This window comes from Diabrotica virgifera, chromosome 4 (assembly GCF_917563875.1).
Source record: "Diabrotica virgifera virgifera chromosome 4, PGI_DIABVI_V3a".
NCBI lineage: Eukaryota > Metazoa > Arthropoda > Insecta > Coleoptera > Chrysomelidae > Diabrotica > Diabrotica virgifera.
In genome coordinates this window covers 116,539,808-116,564,352 of record NC_065446.1, presented here as the reverse complement: position 1 = coordinate 116,564,352, position 24,545 = coordinate 116,539,808, and the positions used below count along the sequence as shown (strand labels likewise).

Here is a 24,545-nt window from a genome sequence, read left to right as displayed (position 1 = left end):
AAATTGATTTGTTTTGTTAATTGGGCATTCAAGTAACATATGAGTTATACTTCCTATTTGTCCACATTCACAAAAAGGAGTATCACTACAATTAATTTTAAACAAATGGTCTGGTGTGTGACAATGGCCCGTTCGCATTCTAATAATAGATGCCAAGTGCCTTCGATCCACAAATGTGAATTTGTGGAACCAAGGGTTTATAGAAAAATCACTTTGGCATTGTTGATACCATTTCCCTTTAGTTTTAAACTGCTTTGTCCATTCAACTTTAAACTCGTTTACAATTTTTTGTTTAATAAAAGGCAAAAAGGCAAATTTATCTATTTTAATGTCTGCAGGAACATTTAAAGTCTTGCCTATATTTGCCAATTTATCAGCCTCTGTATTCCCCTTTACTCCAGTATGGCCTGGAATCCAAGCTAAGATTATATTAAATCCTGCTTCCATTGACTCAATAATAAGTCTTTTAGTTAGGTTTACAATACGGTTGTTTGTCCCCCAGGTGGTGTTATGTAATTTTTGGATAGCACTTTTAGCATCTGAAAAAATTATTGCTTCTTTAATATTTTTTTCAATACAAACAGATACTGCCTTGTTAATTGCAATAATTTCTGCAGTGCATATTTGAGTGTGCTCATGTAATCTGGATGCATAGTTATAATTGACTGAAGGTATATGTACCCCAAAAGCTACTGTCCTCGACTCGGGATCTAAAGAACCATCTGTAAATACCCATGTATAATTTCCATATGAAGCTGAAAATTCATTAAGAAATTCCTGATGAGTATAGGTTTCCATTTTTTTGTGGGTTGAGAAAATTGTCTGAAATGTTCCCGTAAGATAATTCAGTTCGATCTGAAAGCAGGATTTAATATTCTCTTTGTATAGATTAATGAGGTATTTGTCAAAATTATTTTTGATTTCAATCAAATATGGTGGCTCTTGTGATTTCCAAAATCCTATTTTATAATTTACTTTGGTTCCCAACTCTGACAGGATTTCGTTCAGTGAATTTTTCAGATCAGCTAGGATTTTCAGATAGAACTTAGCGCACAGTATTTTCCTTCTTGCATCTAATGAAATTTCTCCACTTTCTGCTAACAAAGCATTAGTGGGGGTAGATCTCATACAGCCCGTGATGATTCGTAAAGCTTTAAACTGAATTTGATCTAATATTAAGAGTGGGGACTTACTACAGGGTTTTAATATTGCACATGAATAATCCAAATGGGGTCTTACGATTCCTTTATAAATTAATGAGAGTGTATGGGGGTTTGCTCCCCACCAGGTTCCACATATTGCCCTCATTATATTCAAACCTTTTTGAGCTTGTGTTTCGATACGTTTAATATTTTCAATCCAGTTAAGTCGATTATTGAATATTGTCCCTAAATATTTAATTGATTCTCTAATAGGAATTATCTCTCCCTCTATTTTTAACGGAATATTATTGGTGATGTATTTCTTTTTGTTAAAGATTACTGCAGAGGATTTACCATGGGACAAGGGTAGTTTATTTTCTGTTAACCATTGAGTTATGTGAGTAAGACATATATTAGTTAATCTTATAAGATTATTTATATCTTCACCAACTGTTATGAGAGCTAGATCATCTGCATATTGAATTAGCCTGAAATTAGATGGAATAATGTCATGTAGCGCTTTGGTATATATGTTGAATAGTAGTGGGCTCAGGGGCGATCCCTGAGCCAGCCCTTTATCAGTGATGTTGGGTCCAATTACTTGGTATTCCCTATCTCGGATATAAATATTTCTGTTATTTAAGAATTCAAAAATTAGGTTATTATATGTATATAGTATTTTTAAATCCGCCATTTTTCTATATAAAAGGTAGATATCTATATTATCATAAGCAGCTTTTAGATCAAGGAAGACCGTTAAAACCGCTTTTATCTCAGTAAAAGCATTAAGTACTATGTGGGAAAGCGCTACATGCGCATTACTACATCCACTTTCTTTGCGAAAGCCCAGCTGATAGCTGGGTAAAATACTATTATGCTCTACGAACCATTCTATTCTATTTTTAATTATGTTTTCTAGAATTTTACCTACACATGACGTTAAGGCGATTGGTCGGTAACTTTCTGGACTGTTTGGACATTTAGTAGGTTTTAGGAAAGGTAATATTAGTGTTTGTTTCCACTGCCATGGTATCTTACTTGTTTTTAATATATTATTGAAAATTTTTATCAAATGGGATTCTGCTATTGTGGGTATGTTTTTTAACATCGAATAAGATACCTTATCCATACCAGTGGCCTTATCTTTTTTTGAGTATATTATATTAGTGTACTCAGTGTAGGTTATTTGCTCAACAGTTTCATTGCTAGGGCTCAGAAGTTTAAACCAGGGATCTACATTGCATGAAGTTAAATTATTTAGAATTTTTATCGAGGTTTCGTTATTGGGAAAAGTTACATGGCTATTAGAAAAATGAGTTTTAAATTTTTTAATTGTGTTCCAAATTTTTTTAACTGGAGTTTCCCTCGTAAGTGATCCACAAAATCGTCTAAAACTAGATTTTTTTTAATTTGTAATTGTTTTTTAACGAAAGCTTTAATTCTATTACAGTTTATGTAATTTTCCACGGTTTGGTTATCTACATATGTTTTGATTGCTTTTCGACAGTTTTTTATTAACTCATCGCATTCGTTGTCCCACCATGGTGCCCCCTTAGTTTTATCTCTAACTGTTATGTAAGGGATATTATATTCTGCACTAGAATTGACAATATTATGCCATTCATTATAATCCACGTCATGTCGATCAGATAGCTTAGTTTCTATAGTGCCCATGTATTTTGGCCAATTAGCTTTTTTGAAGTTTCTTCTGGTACCTAATGTGATGCCTCCATTTGAAGATTGTGTTTGGTTAATTTCACATATAGTTGGGAAATGGTCACTTTGTCCACTATCTAGGTGTACCCACCAATGACACTTAGATGCTAAATCTTGAGTTACTATGGTAAGATCAACTGCTGATGGATTCTGCCCTGGTTGTACCATTCTGGTGGAGGTACCATCATTCATTATAACTAATTGTTCTTCATCAACGAATTCCATTATTATTTTCCCATTATGGTTGTTACCAGCACATCCCCATACCTGATCATGTGCATTTAAGTCTCCCATGATTATATAAGGTTTGTGAAAATCTTTTTTAATATTATTCCATGTTGATTGTTTTATTTGCTGACCTGAAGGGTTGTAGATATTAATTATATTTAGGTCAAATTTCGGTAAGTTTATACCTATCACCTGCATATTTGATGTTCTGTCAGAGTTGCTCACTCGTATACTAGTGTGTTCAAAACTATCTTTAATTAGGATCATAATGCCACCATATCCATCATATCTATCTTCCCTGTATATGAAATAGTTTTTTATATTTAATATATACGTGTTATTTGTCCATGTTTCATTTAATAAGATTACATCTGGTTTAAGTTCTTTAATGAAGATTTTTAAATTATCATAATTTGGTTTAATACTTCTAATGTTCCACTGCATGAGAGTGAGACAGCCTTGCATTTGGAATTTTTTATTTTTATTTTGATCCATAAAATGATGGGGGTGATGAGTTAATATCTAAATAGCCTGTGTCAAACGTAGGTGAGCCTATGCTTTTAAAATTACAAATTTGTGCAATAAAATTGAGAACATGTTCTCTGTCTGAATTATTTAATTTACTAGCCATATTCATAATATCTTGAAGGGACTGAGAGCTTTCTCTGAAAACGTTTTCAGAGGTTTGATTATTGGTTTTATTAAAATTTGGTGAATTTGGGGTACTATATGCCATAGAGGAAGTGGATGGCAACCTACCATTGGGGTTTAATATATTCTCGTTGTGTAGATCTTTATCGTATGTCCCATTATCTTGTGCTCGCCTTTTATTTCCTTTAAGTGTGACACTATAAGTGCTGGATTTTTGTTGATTACTGACATGTGTCGTTCGTCTAGAGTTTAATGGGATACTTTGTGGTTCCAGGTTTTTAGTGCCTTGAAAGGCAGGAAAATCACTCGGATGGTTAATGAAATTATTGTTTTTTGTTTTTGGAATTTTTTCAGAAGCCTCAAAAAAACATAGATTTTCTAAAGACATCATCTCTCTAATTTTTTTTTGTCTCGTAAATTCGGGACATTGATGGCTTGTGCTATTATGCTCAATACTGTTACAGTGAACACATTTCATAACACACGTTTCATTTGGTTCATGTATTTTAGTACAGTTAATGCATTTACTATTTTTTGTCTTGCACAGATTTTTAGTGTGCCCGTAATTTAAGCAGTTATAACACTGTATCACTGGCATTATATATGGCAAGACTCTATGTTCTATACCGCAGATCAATACTCCCCTCGGTAAAGTAGTCCCTGTAAAGGTATAACAAACAGTTCCAGTTGGGAGAAGTGTAACCACCTCCTCACTTTGGCTGCCGTGTTGAGATATCTCATCCATTTTTTGCTTAATTCTTCTATTAAAACGTTTGACATGAATAATTTTACAATTTTTTGTATTGGGTTCTGAGTATTTCAACAGGGTATCCTCTGTGAAGTCTCTATTGGGACCGTGCAAGTTCGGCAAAGCGACCTCTATTTCTACGCTCTGTACTTTTATTCGCACTTTTAATTATATTGGCCAATTATATTAGTCCTGGTTGCTGGATAATTGTCAAGGCCATAGTCCAAAAAAATAATAAGAAGAAAAAATAAGATGCAGGTTATGTTATGCAAACGTAAACAATTGTAAGTAGTAAATAAAATTAGTTATTAAAATGCAGTACTGCAAGCAAAATACAATTAATTAAATTTACCTTTATATAATAATTGCATATCATATCAATATTGTGGAGCAATATAAAGTTTTTCTGCTTCAATGACAGAAGATATGAAATATACGTCAATTTGACAATTTCAATTGACAATATGAATTATTTAAGATAGTTGCAATATTTCTCCGCGACTCGCGCACGGTCGTTTCTCGTTTCCCTTCCAAGTACTTGCACACCGCGAATTGATAAATTTTACAATACCTTTACAGGTTACATTCTTATTAGGGATGAACAAGTCATATCCTTTATCTTTTAACGTATTTGAATCCAAAAAATCATTTGCCGCTTTTCTGTTTTTAAATTCCACACTAATTCTATTTATCCCCTTTTTATGAGTTTTAAAGATTTCATTTAATTTTAGATCATAGATTTCTCTAGCTATGGCCAAATAGTTATATTTCCCGATATTCAAATTTTCATTATTGGATTCTATATAGACTTCAAACGGACCTTTATCATAAATATCATATCTAGATGGGATGTTATTTAAATTTATACTTTCTTTTTTATCAGTCACAATTATTTGTTTTTTGTTATTTCTTAAATTATTATTATTACTTAGATTGCCTATATAACTCGTATTTGTAGTCATTGGAACATCAAAGTTATCATTTTTTTCGACTAAATTTAAATCTGGGGGCTTATCACCCCCAGACGTGTCCCCCATTTTTAAAACTAGTTTGCTTTATTTATTTAATTTTTTTTAATTATTCTATTAAAGTGTTTTAATTTAGGCTATTAAAATTATAATTTATAAAAGATTTTATTAAAATACCTGACTTTCAAAAGCCGACAGCAATTCAAATTCTGACACCACTACCTTGTCAAAAAATCAATCAAATTTTAAATTCCAAATTATTAGTTATTTTTATCCAAATTTTCTCAGAATTATATTCGGAATATAGTTCTTGCAGCTACGTGACAAAAATTATTGCAGTATTACTTTTTCTGTCTCAACTAAACGACTTTTTCAGAGAACTCTGATATAAGTATATCATTCAACTTTGACCTATGCAACCGACCGTAGTTTGACAATCAATTCAATTTTTTAACAATGGCGATGTGACAGTATGACATGAACAGTGGCGTGTTCTATACATTTTAATAAATACTTAACATATTCAGTAATTCTCAATGTTCACTTTGTCTCCTCTCTTGAATAGTAGAATTACTTTGGAATTGTACAATTCTTCGATCTTATTTTTTCGATTTCGAGTTTTTCGATCTGATGTTCATTTCGCGAAATATCGCGGGGTTTGTATTTAAAATTTTAAATTCACCCCCCACCCCTCTCCGTGGGGGTCGTGTTTGGTATCATTCGATAGATTTTTGAAAACTATTGAACAGACATTTTTTAGTTTTTCGATCTGACGTTCATTTCGCGAATAATTCGCTTTTTTTGTGAAACTTTGTGACTCACCCAATTCCTTGCGCCCCGCTTAAATCGTCAGATTTTTTAAATATACACTGTTTTGCATGTACTTAACTTACTTTATCTTACTCTGACGATTTCGAGTTTTTCTAATGATAGATTTTTTCGGACCCCCTTAACGAACTCCCCTGTATTAAGAGCCAAATATGGTAGAGGTACATTTATAGGGTACAAGGTTTCTCCCCACATGATAATCTGACGAGCTCGAGTAACTTCAAAAATCCCTGCTTGGGCTCCCCTGCCAATAACAATAACTATTTATTTTAGATACTTTTACTGTGACACAAGCTGTGAATGCCCTAGGATTTGGTTGGTTTCAAGTTAAGCTGTCTTTGTGGACTGGGCTTTGCTGGATGGCTGACAGTATGGAGATGACAATACTTTCAATTCTTTCACCTGCTCTACATTGTGATTGGCAGATATCCAGGTAATGCCTAGATTTTTCAATAATATCTATCATTTGTAGATTTATTTGATATAATATATGACCAAAATCTCTGTTAGTATGTACAGGAGTGAGTTTTATGTATGGAAACACTCAATTATCTCAAAAACGGCTCACACGATTTTTATAGATTTTGGTAAGTATGGGTTTTCTAATGCGACCGATATTATAGTGCTAATTACATTGTTGTCATATTTTCCGTTTTTCTGGAAATCTAATGAACTTTCTTATTTCAAATGGAACACCCTGTATATTTTTTGTGTTTTGAAGTCCCTAAGAAATACTGATAATTTTTCATGTTATATTCCCTATACCTAAATAACATAATTTGGGAATTATTGCTACATTTATTTAAAAAAAAATAAACAAATTATAAAAAAATCAATTTTTTTGACCCGGGTAAACACTATTTTAGGTTGTTTGGATCATAGAGAACAAAAAAGATCTTCTATAATTTTTCTCTAAAATTAATCGTTTCCGTGTTATAAACAATTTAAAACTGAAAAAAATCCAATAATGACGATTTTCAAGGTTCAAGAACACAAATAAACAATTTTATTTTTTAAACTGCGAAGTACCAAAATTCAACCTCAAGCCTTATTTTATCAGATACCGATAAGTAATTTAAGATTGTTTCATTTTAAAACATTGTTATTTTAAATGTTAATGCAGCCCAATCGCCCGTCCTCTCATATGCACTTCATTAAAAATTAAAAATCAATGTTTTTGAATAAAAAGAGACAAAAAATCTTATGGCAAGCTATCAGAAGAGTTGGGCTTGAATTTAGGTACATTCTTTATAATTTCAAAAATCTTAAAAATCGTCATTATTCGATTTTTTTCAGTTTTAAATTGTTGATTACTCGAAAACTATTAACTTTAGAGAAAAATTACAAAAGACCTTTTTTGTTCCCAATGATCCAAAGAACCTAAAATAATATCCACCTGGGCCGAGAAAATTAATTTTTATAATTTGTTTAAATTAAAAAAAAATTAAAATAAATGTAGCAATAACTCCGAAATTATGGCATTTAGGTATAGGGAATAGGTATAGGACATAAAAAATAATCAGCATTTCTTAAGGACTTCAAAACGCAAAAAATATATAGGGTGTTCCATTTGAAATAAGAAAGTTTATTAGATTTGCAGAAAAACAGAAGATCTGACAACAATGTAATTAGCACTATAATATCGAACGCATTAGAAAACCCCTACCTACCAAAATCTATAAAAATCGTGCAAGGCGTTTTCGAGATAATTGAGTGTTTCCATACATAAAACTCACTCTGTATATAGCGGTGTAAGGTAGTTTAAAAAAATATAGCTGCATATGTTACATTAAAGTATATTCTACCAATGTAAAACAACATTTCAGGTATCAGCAAGCGTTAACTACTACTGTTGTATTTTTGGGAATGATGTTATCATCAACGTTTTGGGGAAACTTAAGTGATAGATATGGCAGAAAACATGTAAGTAATTTTTTGTTTCAACTTTCTTCATTTGTCACAATAGTAGAAATATTCATTTCTATACCTAATAAGTAGCAGAAAAAGTTATCTAAGAGACTCTGATTTGTTGAAAGTATGTAATATAAATGATAAGATATACTTATGTATATAAATAATAACAGTTTACCACAGGCCTTCGGTTTTTATGATTACAGCACTGATGCTCTTAGAATTCTACATGATGGTATCAGTAATGAATAGTAAAGTCTCTTAAATTATTGGTTCTGCTACACTAGACTATTGGTGTGTTATTCTTGTACTACGACTTTATCTTCTATCACATTCCTTTCCTTCTTTTTATCTTATCTCTCTTCCACTTGTTTTCTTTCTACCTACATATATTCATTTTTAGGCTTTGACCTTATGTGCTATACTCCTTTTTTATTATGGATTACTAAGTGCAGCAGCACCAAGTTTTATGTGGATTCTACTATTACGAGGACTTGTTGGTTTTGCTATTGGCTGCACACCTCAATCGTAAGTAAATTTTGGGAAGTAATTGATTTATATGTTTATTTATCTTGTTGTCTATCAATCAAACATCATTTGATGATACATGTCTTAAATATACACCCCTCAAAAACCGCAACTATCTTCTACGCATACATAGAAGATCAATCAATACATTTTTGGATAACAACATCTTAAACATTTTGGCATCAATTGGTGCCACCCCTAGACTTTTCATAATGCAGTAGAAATACGGATTATCCGTGTTATGATTTTCCATTACCCAAATTTCATTTTTGAGGTTTTATCGAAATATCGTCATCGTAAATCGCTCGACCGAAACTCTATATCAGGGCCGGATTTAAGGGAGGGCAGGCTGGGCAGCTGCCCGGGGCCCCCACATTCTGGGGGCCCCCACAAAATCCCAAATATAAAAAAGTTAGCACATTATTCACATAAAATAATTTTTGTTTTATGCAAACATAATTAAGTATGTCAAAAATAATTTCTTATTTATCGTTATCTTGACTTGGCACTACGCCACTGAGTATAATAACATTGATCAAAACATTGCTAATTCCACATTTACAAAGTTTGAACTTAAATTTGAGCCAAACTTGCCTCCTACGCCTACAATAATTTATTTGTCTTCTAAATCATATTCTATATCATGCATATTTTTTAAATACCCTTTTTGCATGGATTGCAAAATAAGTCTTTTTTGTTGAGTCATAATTTGGTTACGAGTTTGACCTTAAATTATCCCGTTGACAAAAATTGTGGCATAAGCAAATCTGAAAATCTGGCACTAAACCTCTGACCGGTTTTATCAGGGTTTTGTATATTTTGCATTTGGTTTTTCTTGTGATATTGTTAGACCTTAGATGTTTAATTAGTCCATTATATGTTTTATTAGCAATATGTATTCTTCTCTTAACTTCTTCACTGACTATTCATTGTTATTTGCGGTAACTAGTGAATCTCTATATATGTAAAATTTTTAACGCTTTCGATATTATTGTCTCCTATTGTCAGATTCTGTAGGTTTCTTTAGCCTGTCGATTTGCTAGCCTTTATGTATTTGGTTTTTATTTTATTAATGTTTAGGCCACTGTTTTGTGGCGCTCTGTCTATCGCATTAAATGCTTCTATCATCCCTCTTTCGCTTCTAGCTATGATATCAGCATCATTTGCAAATGCCAATATTTGTATACTTTTTGTTACTATTGTTCCTCTGGTGTTAACTTTTGACTCTCTAATTATTTTCTCTAATGTGATGTTGAATAGAATACAGGATAGGGCCTATCGTAGGCCCGTTCTAACATGGATTGTATCTGTTAGTGCGTTTTAAATTCGAATTTGAATTTGTACTTTAAGTGTTTCTTTTACTATATCAATGAGATGAGTAGGAATATTAAACTCTTTCAGGGCGTGGATCAGAAATTCTGGATTGATTCTATCATAAGCACTCTCAAAATCAATGAAGAGATGATGTGTGTCTATATTAAATTCACTATCCATTTCCAAGATTTGCCTCAAGGCTCAAGACGAAGATCTGATCTATTATGGACTTCTGCCTGCAGAAACCATATTGATATCCCCCAACTATTTGTTCCGCATATGGTGTCAATCGCTCATACACAATATTTGACAGTATTTTTGACAGGATTTTTATTGTTCATATTGCGACAGTCAGTAGCGTTATTGCCCGGTAGTTTTTACATTGATGCTGATCTCCCTTTTTATGTAGTGGAATAATTACTCCGGTATTCCAGTCTTGTGTCAGTGGTTTATTATTCCATATTTATGTTTACTATTAGTTTGTGTATCGCTTTCAATAGGGAGTATCCGCCTTCTTTTATTAATTCTGCGCTAATATTGTCTAATCCAGGTGATTTGTTGTTTTTCACTCTGGTAACTGCTTCTTGCATTTCAGCTATTGAAGGGGGTTGATTCTCTGGTATCCGTTTGATGCAGTATAATTCCATCATATAGTGGATCTCCGTTTTTTTTTTTTAACTTTTCTTTGAAGAAGTCTGTTATTATTTCAGTTATTTGCAGTAAATTTGCGAGTAAATATGTTCATTTTTCAACAAAAAAACACGTTTTTAGATGGTTTTTTGCAAATGACTAAAAATAAGTATTTTATCGAAAAAACATTCTTATTAAAAATATCAGTGTATCTTATGAATAAGTAAAAAATGGTGTATGTATGAATTCTAGAGAGCAAGTCCAGCTTTGCTGTCTCTAACTACGGAGAGTGACCATTCTCAAAACTATTAATTAAAAATCGCCTTCGGTCTATGATGGGCCAAGAGCGTTTCATCTCTCTATAATGAGCATTAAACACGATATCTTAAAGGAACTAAATAGATATGTCAGACATAATTAAGGAATTTTCAATTCAAAAATCTAAAAAATACCCAGACTTTAACCATACATTTTACAATATTTATTTTTAATATTTTACGGTAACAAGTTATACCTCTTGTATTTTTTATTATTTAAAAATATATTTATAAATGTAGATCAACATTTCTTTTTAATTTTTAAAAGGGAAAACTCTCTACTTGGCTGTATACCATAGTTATAACAACAATTTTTTAATGGTAGGGGCCCCCACACCAATTCTGCCCAGGGGCCCCCACTGCCTTAAATCCGGCTCTGCTCTATACATCGTATAACAAACATTAGAGATTTTAAATAGACGTGGAAAGGTAAAAGTGTGACATCATTATCAGAAATCTATGAAATTGGCGAGCAAACAATACAAAATTCTACAAAATTTCAAAACATATATGCAAGGAAATCATTTGAAAGATCGACTTTAATAACTCTATGAATCACTTTCCAACCAAGTTGTTTCTGCAGAAAAGATCGGAGGACGTAACAATCTCTGGGCTAATGTGTGCTAAGAAAGAGTAGATTTTTCACGGACAGTTGAGGATAAAAGAACATTTTAAACTTACTCATGAAAATGGGAGTCAAGACAAAGAAAATGTTGGGACAGTATCAATGAAAAGAGTAACTAATCAAGTGGCTGAGGAAACTGCCATTATTCTACTTGACTCGAGCAACGAGAATCTTCAAACCTTATCGATATTTTGAAGTTTCAAAGAATACATCAGAAGATTGAACTATGAGTTGGTTTAAACTTATAGAGATTTATTTTTTGTTATCATTTGATAGTAGGTACATATGTATGTGTATCATATATAATATACATGTAAGAAATGTAAGTATCATATTATAAGAAATGTAAATGCACTGTACATCATATCTGGTCTTACGGCTGTTTTATAGATTTTTCCCTTCAGCTTCATTTAAATTTTTTGTCACATAACACACCACTCGTTTCCTTCCACTTATCCAGCCACCCTAATCTGCTGCATGCATCTCCATCTATTTCCTCATTACTCTGTAATACCGATCCTAGGTACTTAAAACTATTACTTTTCATAATCAGTTCACCATCCAAAGATATCATTTCATTTGTAGTAACTCTATCTTTAAATGAACATTCTAAATACTCTTTTGTACTACAGTGGAACCCCGTTAACTCGGATTAATTGGGACCGCGGCCGATCCGGGTTATCGAAAATCCGGGTTAGCCGGAGAAAATGGTAAAAATTAATAAAATATGGTATGCTTACAGATAAACTCCGTTATAATTGTCACACAGACACTGGTAAACCACGTTCGCATTCCACACAAAACCACACATACAAAGCGTCGTCAAAAGTCTCATTCTTAGCTTTATTAGCTTTGCACCGATTAAACTGTCTTTTGTTATCATTTTGAAAAAAAATTCTTCGATTTTAGTTCTATTTTTCTTCCAATCCGATACTGTAGATGTACCGACACCATAATATAATGCTGCAAGATTCACCTTTATCAATTCTACTTAATGCTTCTAGTTTCTTTTCCATTGTCACTACAACATTTTTACGTTTTGTTGCCCTTATAGACAAAAGACACGCAAACACAAAATCTGAATAAATTTACGAACGATTACAAAACGGAAGCGAACAATAATACGACCTTACTACACACAATACCGTCTCTGATGTTATGTTATTTAATAACAGTGATGACTAAGACCATTGTTAAAAAAAGAATTTTAATAGTCTTTTCTAAACAATGCTAACACAGACAGTTTCAAAAAAATAAAGGATAACACAGGTTCCTGTTGTTTTCGACAATAAATGTGGTGTACCATGAGTCATTTTTACTATGCTATATGTAGTTCAATCCGGTTCCATTATCTCTCAAATATTATATTACATAGAGTTGGTACAAAACCTCGTGAACCTTGAAAATGCGTATGTATAACCGAAATAAAATGAAGCCAAAAACATACGACTATTTTATTTGCTGCGAATTGCGCTACAGGGTCCCATCTGCACCCTGATATTTTCAGTAATGTCGGATTCATCAATCGTTTCGTTCGTATATTGACGTCACCAAATGAATGAATTAGGTTCACGAGATTTTGTAACAGCAATACATTTTTATTGTTGAAATGTTTGTCTGATAAAAATCGGTCCGGGTTAGCCGGAGTTCCGGGTTATCGGGGGCCGACTTATCGGGGTTCCACTGTACTAAGTTTTAAACCTTTTTCCTCAAGAGCTTGTCTTCACTGTTCCAGTTTTTGGTTCAAATCACTTTCACTATTTCCTACGAACAGTAGATTATCAGCATACATTAAGCACTAAGGAATGTTAATTTGTGGTTTCGCTGGTAACTGATCCAAAATTAATAAGAATAAATAAGGACTAAGCAGAGTCTTAGTGCAACCCTATGAAATTTATCAGTCTCTCCCACACCTGTCCTAACACTAGTCGTTACTCCCTCATACGTGTCTCACAATCTTTACATATTCAACAAGGAGTCTTTTCTTATTGAGTGCCCACCACCGAATCTCTCGAGTAGTGATGAGCGAGACTGGTCTTGGTCTTGCGGTCTTGGTCTTGGTCTTACACTTTATAAAGACTAAATACTTTAAAAGAAACGGATAAGGGATATTTTAATGATAAAAATTAAATTGTTGTAGTATTTATGGACTTGCAGATGGCCTATAACAAGGTCAATATGTATAAACTCAACTCATTGCTTCCAAAAGTTCAACTCATTGCTTCCAGTTTTGTGAAGGTATATATTTATGTATCTATTATTTGTATTTGTTTGGTTTGTAGTGTTACTTTGTATGCCGAATTTTTACCGACAAAGCAGAGAGCCAAATGTGTCGTGTTGCTTGATGTAAGTGACAGTTTACGCGGTTTAGAGTTGTTTTGTTTAATTTGTTTTGTTGTAGTGTTTTTGGGCGTTAGGTGCATGCTTTGAAGTTGCTCTAGCGTTAGTTATAATGCCCACGTTAGGCTGGCATTGGCTTCTAGCTTTATCCACGGGGCCATTACTCGCCTTCGCAATAATATGTCCAGTAAGTATGTTTTTGTTTATTTTTTTTTTGGGTGTTTAATAACTATAAATGTTAAATACAGCATCTCTAAGTAGCTGATAGCACTTTGATATGCAAAATTACGATTATCTCTTTAAACATTATATACAAAAATTTAACAATTGCTAGCAATTAAACATTAATAATAATGTTGCCTTGAAAAAGACAGCCAGGCATATAAATATCCGATTGCACAGAACTATCTTTAATAGACACAAATTTTCGCCTTCGCTAATGATATCGTTAAAAGTATGAGTCTCCCTGGTCCCTGGTCTTGAGAAACATCTGAGAAATATAAACCTAAAACGTAAGCTTTCGTAAAATTCAGGAAGGTACCTGTTCAAGTGTTCAGAGTTCGATCTTCAACTAAGACTAAGGTTTACTAAGTGCTACGTATGGTCGGTGCTGCTATATGGCGTAGAGGGCTGGACACTCAAAACGAGGGGTATAAACAGATTAGAAGCCTTCGAAATGTAGCTAAAGCCGTATCCTAAAGATACCATGGTCGGCGAAAGTCACAAATGTGGATGTCCAAGAGAATCAACCAAGAACGCCAATTTTTAGAAATTATCAAGAAAAGGAGAACGGCATATCTGGGTCACATCATGCGAAACGAAAAATACCAGTTTCTTCAACTTATAATCGAGGGTAAAATAGGGAACTTTCATAAAATTTTAAATTAAAAAAAATGTTATAAATCACAACAGAACATAATTTAAAACATGTATCAAAGATAAAAAAGTTGTTTTTGTATTCCGTTTGACCCCTAAAGACGATTCTAAATTCAAATTATAGCAGCTAGCCCAAAACGCGTCGTGACGTCATATAGTTATATGTTATATGTTTATATGCTGCACCAACAACGTAAACAAAATTGTATATAATTTTAAATTAGACATTATAAACGTCAGTAGAAAATACAGTTATGTGGCGTCACAAGTGTTTTTGATCGTTTGAACTATTTTAAATACATAGAAGATTTTAAGTTTGTACTTTTAAGTTATCTTTTATTTTCCATAGTAAACCTTCTTTCCTTTCCTTCAAAAACTGTACCAAACTCCAATCTCAACAAACTGGTATATATTATTACAATGACATACGATAAATATCATTAAAATATAAATATTTTTCACTTATTCCGCGACGATGAGCTGGCCAAATACCCAAGTAGGTGTAGGCCAATAAACTAAAGAAGAAGAAGAAGAATATAAATATAACCATAAAGTATAACTATGTGACGTCACGGGTCGTTTGAACTATTTTAAATGCACAGAAGATTTTAAATTTGTACTTCTAAAAGTTATTATGAGTTTTTGAAGCGTGAAATTTTGGAAATCTCATTTTTAAACAAAACTGAACATTATTATGTAATAAAGAAAAAATGGGTCATGTCCTGGCTCCGAAACATAAGGCAATGGACAGGAATTAACGACATAAAATCTTCGATACACATTGCAAGAAACAGAGAGTTAATGTAAAATGTGATCGCTTACATCCATTAGTGGATTTGCATCTGAAGAAGAAGAAGCAGTAAAGCTTAACATTGACAGGACCTTAATAAGAATGGTTTTGGGGTATCTGGACCTGAAACATAGCCTTTATTCCAAAATAAGAGACTACTTGGAATTTTTGAGAGAGAAAATACTTCGAAAGATTTTTGTGCTATAGCATTGAAGATATAACTTTGTTATCACTATACAGTGATGAGCGCGCTAATAACCGGCAAAATAACGCAAAAGATAGAAAACATAATACATTCTGAAGTAAAAAGAGATGAAAATAGTACAGGTGGAAATTATCGATATAAACGTATAAATTAACATTACATTACATAGTTTCCCACCTTTAGACGTCTGTGACAGGAGTAATTTATAAAATTCGCCTGTCACAGTGATAGTTATCATACTCCTCCGATATGTGTAAAGGTGGGAAACTATGTAATGTAATGTTAATTTATGCTATGTTTGCTAGGATATCAGATAATGAGTATATCAAGAGATGGACATTCTTAAACCGAGATGACAAAAGAAGTTGAGGACGGCCGTAGAAGATGAATTTATGATGTGAAAGGTCTTAAGATTCTAAGGATCAAAAGATGTTAGAAATCAGCAGGAGTGGCGACTTCGTTGCGAACAGGCCACGATCCACAAAATATCGTCAAGCCAATAGGGAAATTGCATAAAATTTTAAATTCGAAAAAATGTTATAAATCACAACAGAACATAATTTAAAACATATATCAAAGATAAAGAAGTTGTTTTTATGTTCCGTTTGGCCCCTAAAGACGATTCTAAATTCAAATTATTGCAGCTAGCCCAAAGCGCGTCGTGACGTCATATGGTTGTATGTTTACATTCTGCAGCAACAAAGTAAACAAAATTAGTCAGTAGAAAATACGTTTGATCGTTTGAACTATTTTAATTGCATAGAAAACTTGTAATTTCACAAAATGGCACTAAACAACACTTATATTTTCCATAGTAAACCTTCTTTCCTTTCCTTCAAAAACTATATCAAACTTCAATCTCAACAAACTGGTATATATTATTACAATGACCTACGATAAATGTCATTAGAATATAAATATTTTTCCCTTATTCCGCGACGATGAGCTGGCCAAATACCCAAGTAGGTGAAGGCCAATAAACTAAAGAATAAGAAGAAGAATATACCTAAACATAACCATAAATATAAATATAACCATGAAGTTCAACTATGTGACGTCACGGGTCGTTTGAATTATTTTAACTCACAGAAGACTTTAAATTTGTACTTCTAAGTTATTATAAGTTTTTGCAGCGTGAAATTTTGTAAATCTCATTTTTAAACAAAACTGAACATTATTATGTAATAAAAAAATATGCAAGTTCCCCATTATGATGATGATGATATTGTTTCAGATCTTTTTTTTTTTTGTTTTGCTCAGCATGCCTAAGACATAGACATAGACTAAATCTTGCATTTTATTTTTATCATTATGCATTTTATATATCATATTTATCATATAAATCTGTCATTTTAATATTGACGTCTATATTTAGTGGTTACCAGAATCTGCAAGGTATCACGTCGCCAGTGGCCAGACTGACAAAGCCTTAGAAACATTGGAGAAGATAGCGAAAGATAACGGCAAACCCATGCTGCTCGGTAGATTAGTCGTTGATGATTCATTCACGTCTTCTTTACATAGAGGAAGGTTTAAGGATTTACTGGTACCTTCTTTGAGGAAGACATCGCTCTTATTGTGGTTTATTTGGTAAGTGACATTTTTATAATTATACATCTAATATTTTTAGCGTTCTTGTCATATGAGCTTGACGAGTTGAAATACATGAGCCTTACCATTTCAGCAATTTCGTTCTGAGCACTCTGCTCTGATACCCTTTTCTGGTAGAGGATGTGTCTTCATTTTCTAAACACCGTCCTTCTTTGAAGAGGTGATTGTCTTCGATTGAATACATTAATGACATTTCTAATCGGGTGTAATAGCTTCGAATTATTTTGTTATTACTCTCTCTCTCTCTCTCTATAGATGGTCAACATTTCAAAATGACTTCTTAAGAACATTTAAGTAGCCCCACAAAAAGAAGGATGAGGTCTGGAGACCTTGTAGGCCATATCAGTATACCATTGAAAGTGTGTAGGACAAAATCCCGAACATTTCTTTTACATGTTGCTCCACCATGCTGGTACCATATTTCTTGTCGTTCAATTAATGATAGTTCATCGAGATAATCTGTAAATTCAATATGAGGTTTTATGTTAAAATCCCTTCGTTGTTGGGTTATGCATATTGTAGTTGTCATTTTCAGGTATAACATCAGAAAACCTATTTATAACACGGCACGTCATCGGACAAAATAATAACATGAATTTGAGAAATTCTCCATTTGAATTCGACTATATTTTACATTATTTACGGAGCTGTAAAAATTAAAATTATAACGTTCCATTTAAATATGTTCCAATTAGGTACACTAAATTTTTATTATAATCGGCGCCCAACGTGGGGCATTTGTACTGCAACTTAAGATGCTTTATATCGTATGCTGTTTCTTGGCTAGCGTGGTTATCCGATACCTTTCTAAAGGAAAAACACCAAGGCTTTTCTATATGCAGTATACATTGAATATATTGAAAAATAAATTCATCTTCTTTCTAGTTATCCTGGTGTTTAAGTTGTTGGTAGGTGTAATGAAACGCTTCGGAGCTTGTTGCGGCTAGTCTGAAAGTAGCTGTAGTGTCTGGCTTCCGTGAATGGACCCCTTACTGTTTCGTATAGTAATTTACTTTCACATTACGGCTTAGTTGGATGTTTCTTCCATTATACTAAGATGTAACAAATTTTTTTAGGATGGCCTGTGCTTTTTGTTATTATGGTCTTGTTCTGATGACGACGGAGTTATTCGAAACTTCGGCAAGCTTGTGTTCTGCCCGAACGAGGCCGGCGCAGTCAGTAGATACTTGCGCAGCAGAATGCAGAGAGCTGCAAACCACTGATTATATGGATCTATTGTGGACCACTTTAGCAGAATTTCCAGGTAAGAAACAGGTTATTTTACAAACTCTTTTATATGGCTCTACAGCCCAAGTCGGGTTGCTGCTAAGTTCCTTGGCTGTTCTCCTCCAGTTATCCACCCTCAATATCTCTTTAGCAACTGTTCTCACTTCATCTATCTACCTCTTTCTAGGTCTTTCTACTTTCCGGCGTCCCACCATAGTTCCACTGTGCGTTCTACTAGGTGTTATTATCCATTCTTATAAGGTGACCTATCCAGAGCCATCTTTCGTTTTTTTGCGTAATTTGCTATAAAGGTTTCTTTGTAATATGAATGGTTGAACATTTTTCCCTACAAACCACTCCAAGGTTTATTGTCTTTTCTGTCATGATCCATGTTTCTGCGGCACATGTTACTATTGGTCGTATGATAATTTCACATATTTTGAACTTTACTTCCCTATGAATATCTTTGGATCCAAACTCCTGCGAGCGACGGAGCGATGTATGCTTTGTTAGCAAGCATTATCCTTTTTCGTATTTCCTCCTCCTCGCTGCCTTCTTCGGTTATCTGTACGCCCAGATATTTGAATATTTTACTACTTCAATATAAACATCGTTTATTTGTCAAATTTTGCAAGTTTCATTGTTTCCTTGCTTTAATTAGGACCTTAATTTTATCTACGTTGACTGCAAGCCTATAGGAATTTTTCTTTTTGTATTTTCTTCAATTTTCTCACCGCTCATTAACTCTAACAACTGAGCAAACGTTATAAAAAAAGAGGTATATATGATAAAAACGACTTCACTAATATTTTTAGGAATATTCATCACAATAGCGATTATAGAACGGTTTGGGAGAAAGAAAACTATGGCTGTACAATTTGTGGCCTATGCAGTCTGTTGCTGTTTCCTTGTGCTATGTACTGAAACGTGAGTATTATTTAAATATGATTATTTTTATTTAGTTGCAGTTTATATGTTTATGGTCGGTTTGAGCTTTCGGCTTCACTATATTGTGAGGGTAATTTAAAATACACGGTTGGAACTAAAAATGAAGCTGGAGATGACATGCTTGAATTAGCAACAGCATTGGATATGGCGATTGTTAACACATTCTTTAAAAAGAGAGAAACTCAACTTATTACCTACAAAAGTGGACAACACCAATCCCAAATAGACTACTTCATGATAAGGAAAGAAGACATACGTGAATACAAGGACTGCAAGGTAATAGTTAGTGAGACAGTAAGCCAACAACATAAGCTGCTTGTTCTGGACATCGAAGTAAAAAGCGAATCTAAACAAAAATATCGGAGAGGACCACAAAAAAATCAAGTAGTGGATGCTAAAAGATGAGAAAGAATGTCTATTCAGGAGAAGAATAGTAGAAAAACTATGTTGGAACATGAAAGGAAGCCCTAATACAATTTGGAGAAAAATGGCCAGTAGTATTAGAGAGACTGCTATTGAAATACTTGGGAAAACGTCAGGAAAAAAGTTTGAGGATAAAGAGACTTGGTGGTGGTCAAACGAAGTACAAGGAAAAATAAAAGAGAAGAGAAAATTATATAAAAAGTGGCAAGAAACCAGATCCGACACAGATCTTCAAAACTATATGGTGACGAAAAAGGAAGCGAAAGTAGCAGTAGAAAAAGCCAAAGCAGAAGCGTATTCAAACCTATACGATCAACTTGGAAGGCGAAACGAAGATATATAAAATAGCCAAACAGAGAGCAAAGAAAACAAAAGATTTTAATCAGATTAGATGTATCCGAGATGAAAATAATAAAATACTAGTTCACGAAAGGGATGTCAAAAAGAGATGGAGAAAGTACTTTGGCAGCTTATTAAATGAAGAATTTGACAGACAGCCTGTAGAGTCAACGGAGACAGTAGCAGCAATGGTCACCAAAATAACAAACGAGGAAGTGGCTCAAGCGCTTCAAAAAATAAAGAAAGGAAAAGCGGTAGGACCAAATGATATTCCTGGGGAAGTATTGAGAGCATTGGGAGAGACAGGAACAAGGTGGCTAGCAGGCCTATTTAATAGAATTATGGAAGTTGGAGAAATGCCAGACGAATGGAGAAGCAGTATACTGGTACCTGTTTACAAAAACAAGGGAGATGTACAACAATGTACAAACTACTGCTTAGCCACACCATGAAAATATGGGAAAGAGTAATTGATAGACGGATACCTAAAGAGACCGAAGTATCCGAGAATCAATTTGGCTTTATGCAGGGCAGATCAACAACAGATGCAATTTTCATTATAAGGCAGTTGATGGAAAAATACAGGAGTAAAGAAACACGCTCATATGGTATTCATTGATCTTGAGAAAGCATATGAAAGAATTCCTCGAGAGATTCTGTGGTGGGCACTCAATAAGAAAGGAGTCCTTGGTGAATATGTAAAGATTGTGAGGGATATGTATGAGGGAGTAACGACTAGTGTTACGACAGGTGTGGGAGAGACTGATAAATTTCATGTGAAAGTAGGATTGCACCAAAGCTCTGTGCTTAGTCCATATTTATTCTCATTAGTTTTGGACCAGATAACAGCGAAACTATAGGGTAACATTCCATGGTGCTTAATGTATGCTGATGATGTCGTGTTAGTAGGAAATAGTGAAAGAGACTTAGAACAAAAACTGGAACCGTGGAGGCAAGCTCTGGAGGAAAAAGGTTTAAAACTTAGTAGGACAAAAACCGGCTAAGAAGAAGAAGAAGAGGACAAAAACAGAGTATTTGGAATGTTCATTAAAAGATGGAGTTACTACAAATAAAATGGTATCTTTGGATGGTGAACTGATTGTAAAAAGCAATAGTTTTAAGTACCTGAGATCGGTATTACAGAGTAATGGAGAAATAGATGGAGATGCATGCATTAGAATTAGGGCTGGATGGATGAAGTGGAAAGAAGCAAGTGGTGTGTTGTGTGACAGAAAAATTCCAATGAAGCTGAAGGGAAAATTCTATAAAACAGCCATAAGACCGGCTATGATGTACGGAACTGAATGTTGGGCAGTGAAAAAGAAAGAGGAACAACGAATACATGTGGCGGAAATGAGAATGCTTAGATGGATGAGTGGAGTGACAAAGAAGGATAAAATTAGAAATGAGTATATTAGGGGAATTCTAGGTGTGGCACCAATTGATGCCAAAATGAGAGAGCATAGGTTAAGATGGTTTGGTCATGTTCAACGTCGAGACGTTAATCACTCAATACGAAGAATAGCTGAAGTGCAGATTCCTGGAAGGAGTAGGAGAGGAAGACCAAAGAAGACCTGGTGGGAGACGATAAGGCAGGACATGTTGGTAAAGGGGATTAACATTGATATGATCCAAGATAGAATTGTGTGGAGAAATGCAATTAGGGAAGCCGACCCTGCATAGGGATAAGGAAAAGAGAATGATGATGATATACAGTTTTCGTTTAGTTGTACAATTGCTTCTTAATAGTTATTTATGATATAAGTGTTAAAAATATGAGAGAATGATGATGATATACATGTTTCGGTTAGTTGTACAATTGCTTCTTAATAGTTATTTATGATATAAGTGCTTTAAGGCACGTATGTGAAAGTCAATTCACATGAGTGCCTTAAAAATGTACTTTTTACCAAGTATATCATACAATATTTTTTCTACAAACGTCTTATATATCCACATTTATAATTTATTCATTCTCAATTACAGAAAAATACCTACAAAAACATTTACTTGAACTTGACTGACAATCCATTTTTATTATATTTTTCTTGACATTACATCAAAACCGCCTATACTGTCAATACGTAAATCATAACAACTATAGAATAACATATACTTTTATTGTTGTATATTCTAACAAATTTTAATAGTTTTTTCTACAAACGTGTTAAAAATGCAATAATACAGTTTAAATTAAATTTTAAAAAACCTTTTAAACCACCTTTTTTAAGTTGCGCAAAGTGTACTATTAATATTAATGTTAATAAATGAAATATAAATATTTTGACGTTTCACAATTTGACAGTTCACTTTTAACTGCAGTGCCTTAAAAATTTTAAAGCACTAGTGCTTTAAAGTAGCATTTTTAACGCTCCTACGGTGTGCTAAAAATTGCATTTTTAACACGGTTGTAGAAAAAATTTATTTTCAGTAAGATCCAAAAACGGTTTTTTATCCATCAAATTTTATAATAAAAACCAGTAAAACCAAATTACACGACAAACAAAACCAATTTACACAGCGAAACTCCAAATTACACATAAACTTTTTATTTAATTTATAGTTATTAAGCTATCAAGGGTATTAGAAGGATAATAACGCTTGAGGTCAATGGTGTGTACCCCGAGGGATATACGTTAACCGAAAGCGTTATTATCCGCAATACCCGTGGTGCCTTTAACATTTAATGTCCCACTAAACATTCTTTATATGAGAAAAATTTGAATGAATTTTGAATAAGTTAGTTTTCAAAGTATAGTACCTATCAAAATATTTTAGAAAACCTTAATCTTAAGCTCGTTACAAAGTCAATTGTATTTGAATGATGTGGTTAAGTTTTCGGCCCAGGTATAAATTATTAAATTTTAATCTACCGTAAAGTGAGGCTACTTTGTGACACATGTGGTTACTTTGTGACAGTGGCCTCTAAAGATAAACTTATTAACTTGGCCGAGCTATTAGAAATGCTGGAATAATTAAAATGTTTTATTTCAATAGTAGACTATGCGCACTATCTAGGGAACAATAGCCAAAGTTCCTAGTGCAACTTCGCTCGTCATGCCACAGCTGATTTGATCATCGTCAAAACAGGTGATTTTAGGTTGGCATGAAAACTTTGACTTTTGAAGAAGAATTTTTAGAAGATATTTCTACCAAAGTAAATTTATATTTTAACACAATATGTTACCTCCATTTAACATTAAAATGTTTTCCATTCCAAATTTCCATTTCCAAATGTTTAGAATTCCATATAAATATCGCAGAAAAACTTAGTGTCGCAAAGAAACCCCCACCCATGGGGCGACTTTGTGACAACTTTTTTTGACATTTTCTTGATTTCTATAACATATAGCGCATTCTAGTTTTCACTGAACATAGAGGAAAGATTGAGCTTTTAACTGATATTTTTAAAATTATAATAAAGCGAAAGTGTATGTACTATATCATCACAAAACCTAAAAAAGTGTCACAAAGTAGCCTCACTTTACGGTATTGTACTTTTAATTATTATACCTGCTATTCAGTGTGTTCACGTCTCGAAATTTAACAATACTACTCAAATACAAATGGCTTTGTAATAGGATTAAGATACGGTTTTCTAAAATATTTTGAAAGATACTATACCAGCAGTTGCCTGAATAGTCGTAACGTAATTGTGGTAACCATAGTTTTACTTAGGTTGGTGTTTATCAACTTGGTAGTACGTAAAAAATAATTTTGCGATTCAGACATAAAATATTCGAAATGTCTGAAAACACCTATCTCAAGATATTTCAGTGAAAGCTGCTAAAGCTTTTTACAGTACCTACTCATCATCATCATTCTCTTTGCCTTATCCCTATGTGGGGTCGGCTTCCCTAATTGCATTTCTCCACACAATTCTATCTTGGGTCATATCAATAGCAATCCCCTTTACCAACATGTCCTGCCTTATCGTCTTCCCCCAGGTCTTCAGGTCTTCTTTGGTCTTCCTCTCCTACTTCTTCCAGGAATCTGCACTTCAGCTATTCTTCGTATTGGGTGGTTAACGTCTCGACGTTGAACATGACCAAACCAGCTTAACCTATGCTCTCTCATTTTGGTATCAATTAGTGCCACACCTAGATTTCCCTTAATATACTCATTTCTAATTGTATCCTTCTTTGTCACTCCACTCATCCATCTAAGCATTCTCATTTCC

General features: G+C 33.4%; 1 protein-coding gene across 2 annotated transcripts in view; it reads left to right on the top strand.

Moving 5' to 3' along the window:
• The window catches only part of LOC114335181 (synaptic vesicle 2-related protein), a 54,895-nt gene that overhangs the window by 13,270 nt on the left and 17,080 nt on the right, over positions 1–24,545 (top strand). For both annotated transcript variants that reach the window (XM_028285364.2, XM_028285363.2), the window contains exons 2-9: positions 6,555–6,714; positions 8,108–8,204; positions 8,596–8,720; positions 13,889–13,952; positions 14,008–14,133; positions 17,193–17,407; positions 18,505–18,692; positions 19,471–19,582. In XM_028285364.2, coding sequence (XP_028141165.1) covers positions 6,555–6,714; positions 8,108–8,204; positions 8,596–8,720; positions 13,889–13,952; positions 14,008–14,133; positions 17,193–17,407; positions 18,505–18,692; positions 19,471–19,582 — 1,087 coding nt within the window. The remainder of the gene's footprint in view (positions 1–6,554; positions 6,715–8,107; positions 8,205–8,595; positions 8,721–13,888; positions 13,953–14,007; positions 14,134–17,192; positions 17,408–18,504; positions 18,693–19,470; positions 19,583–24,545) is intronic.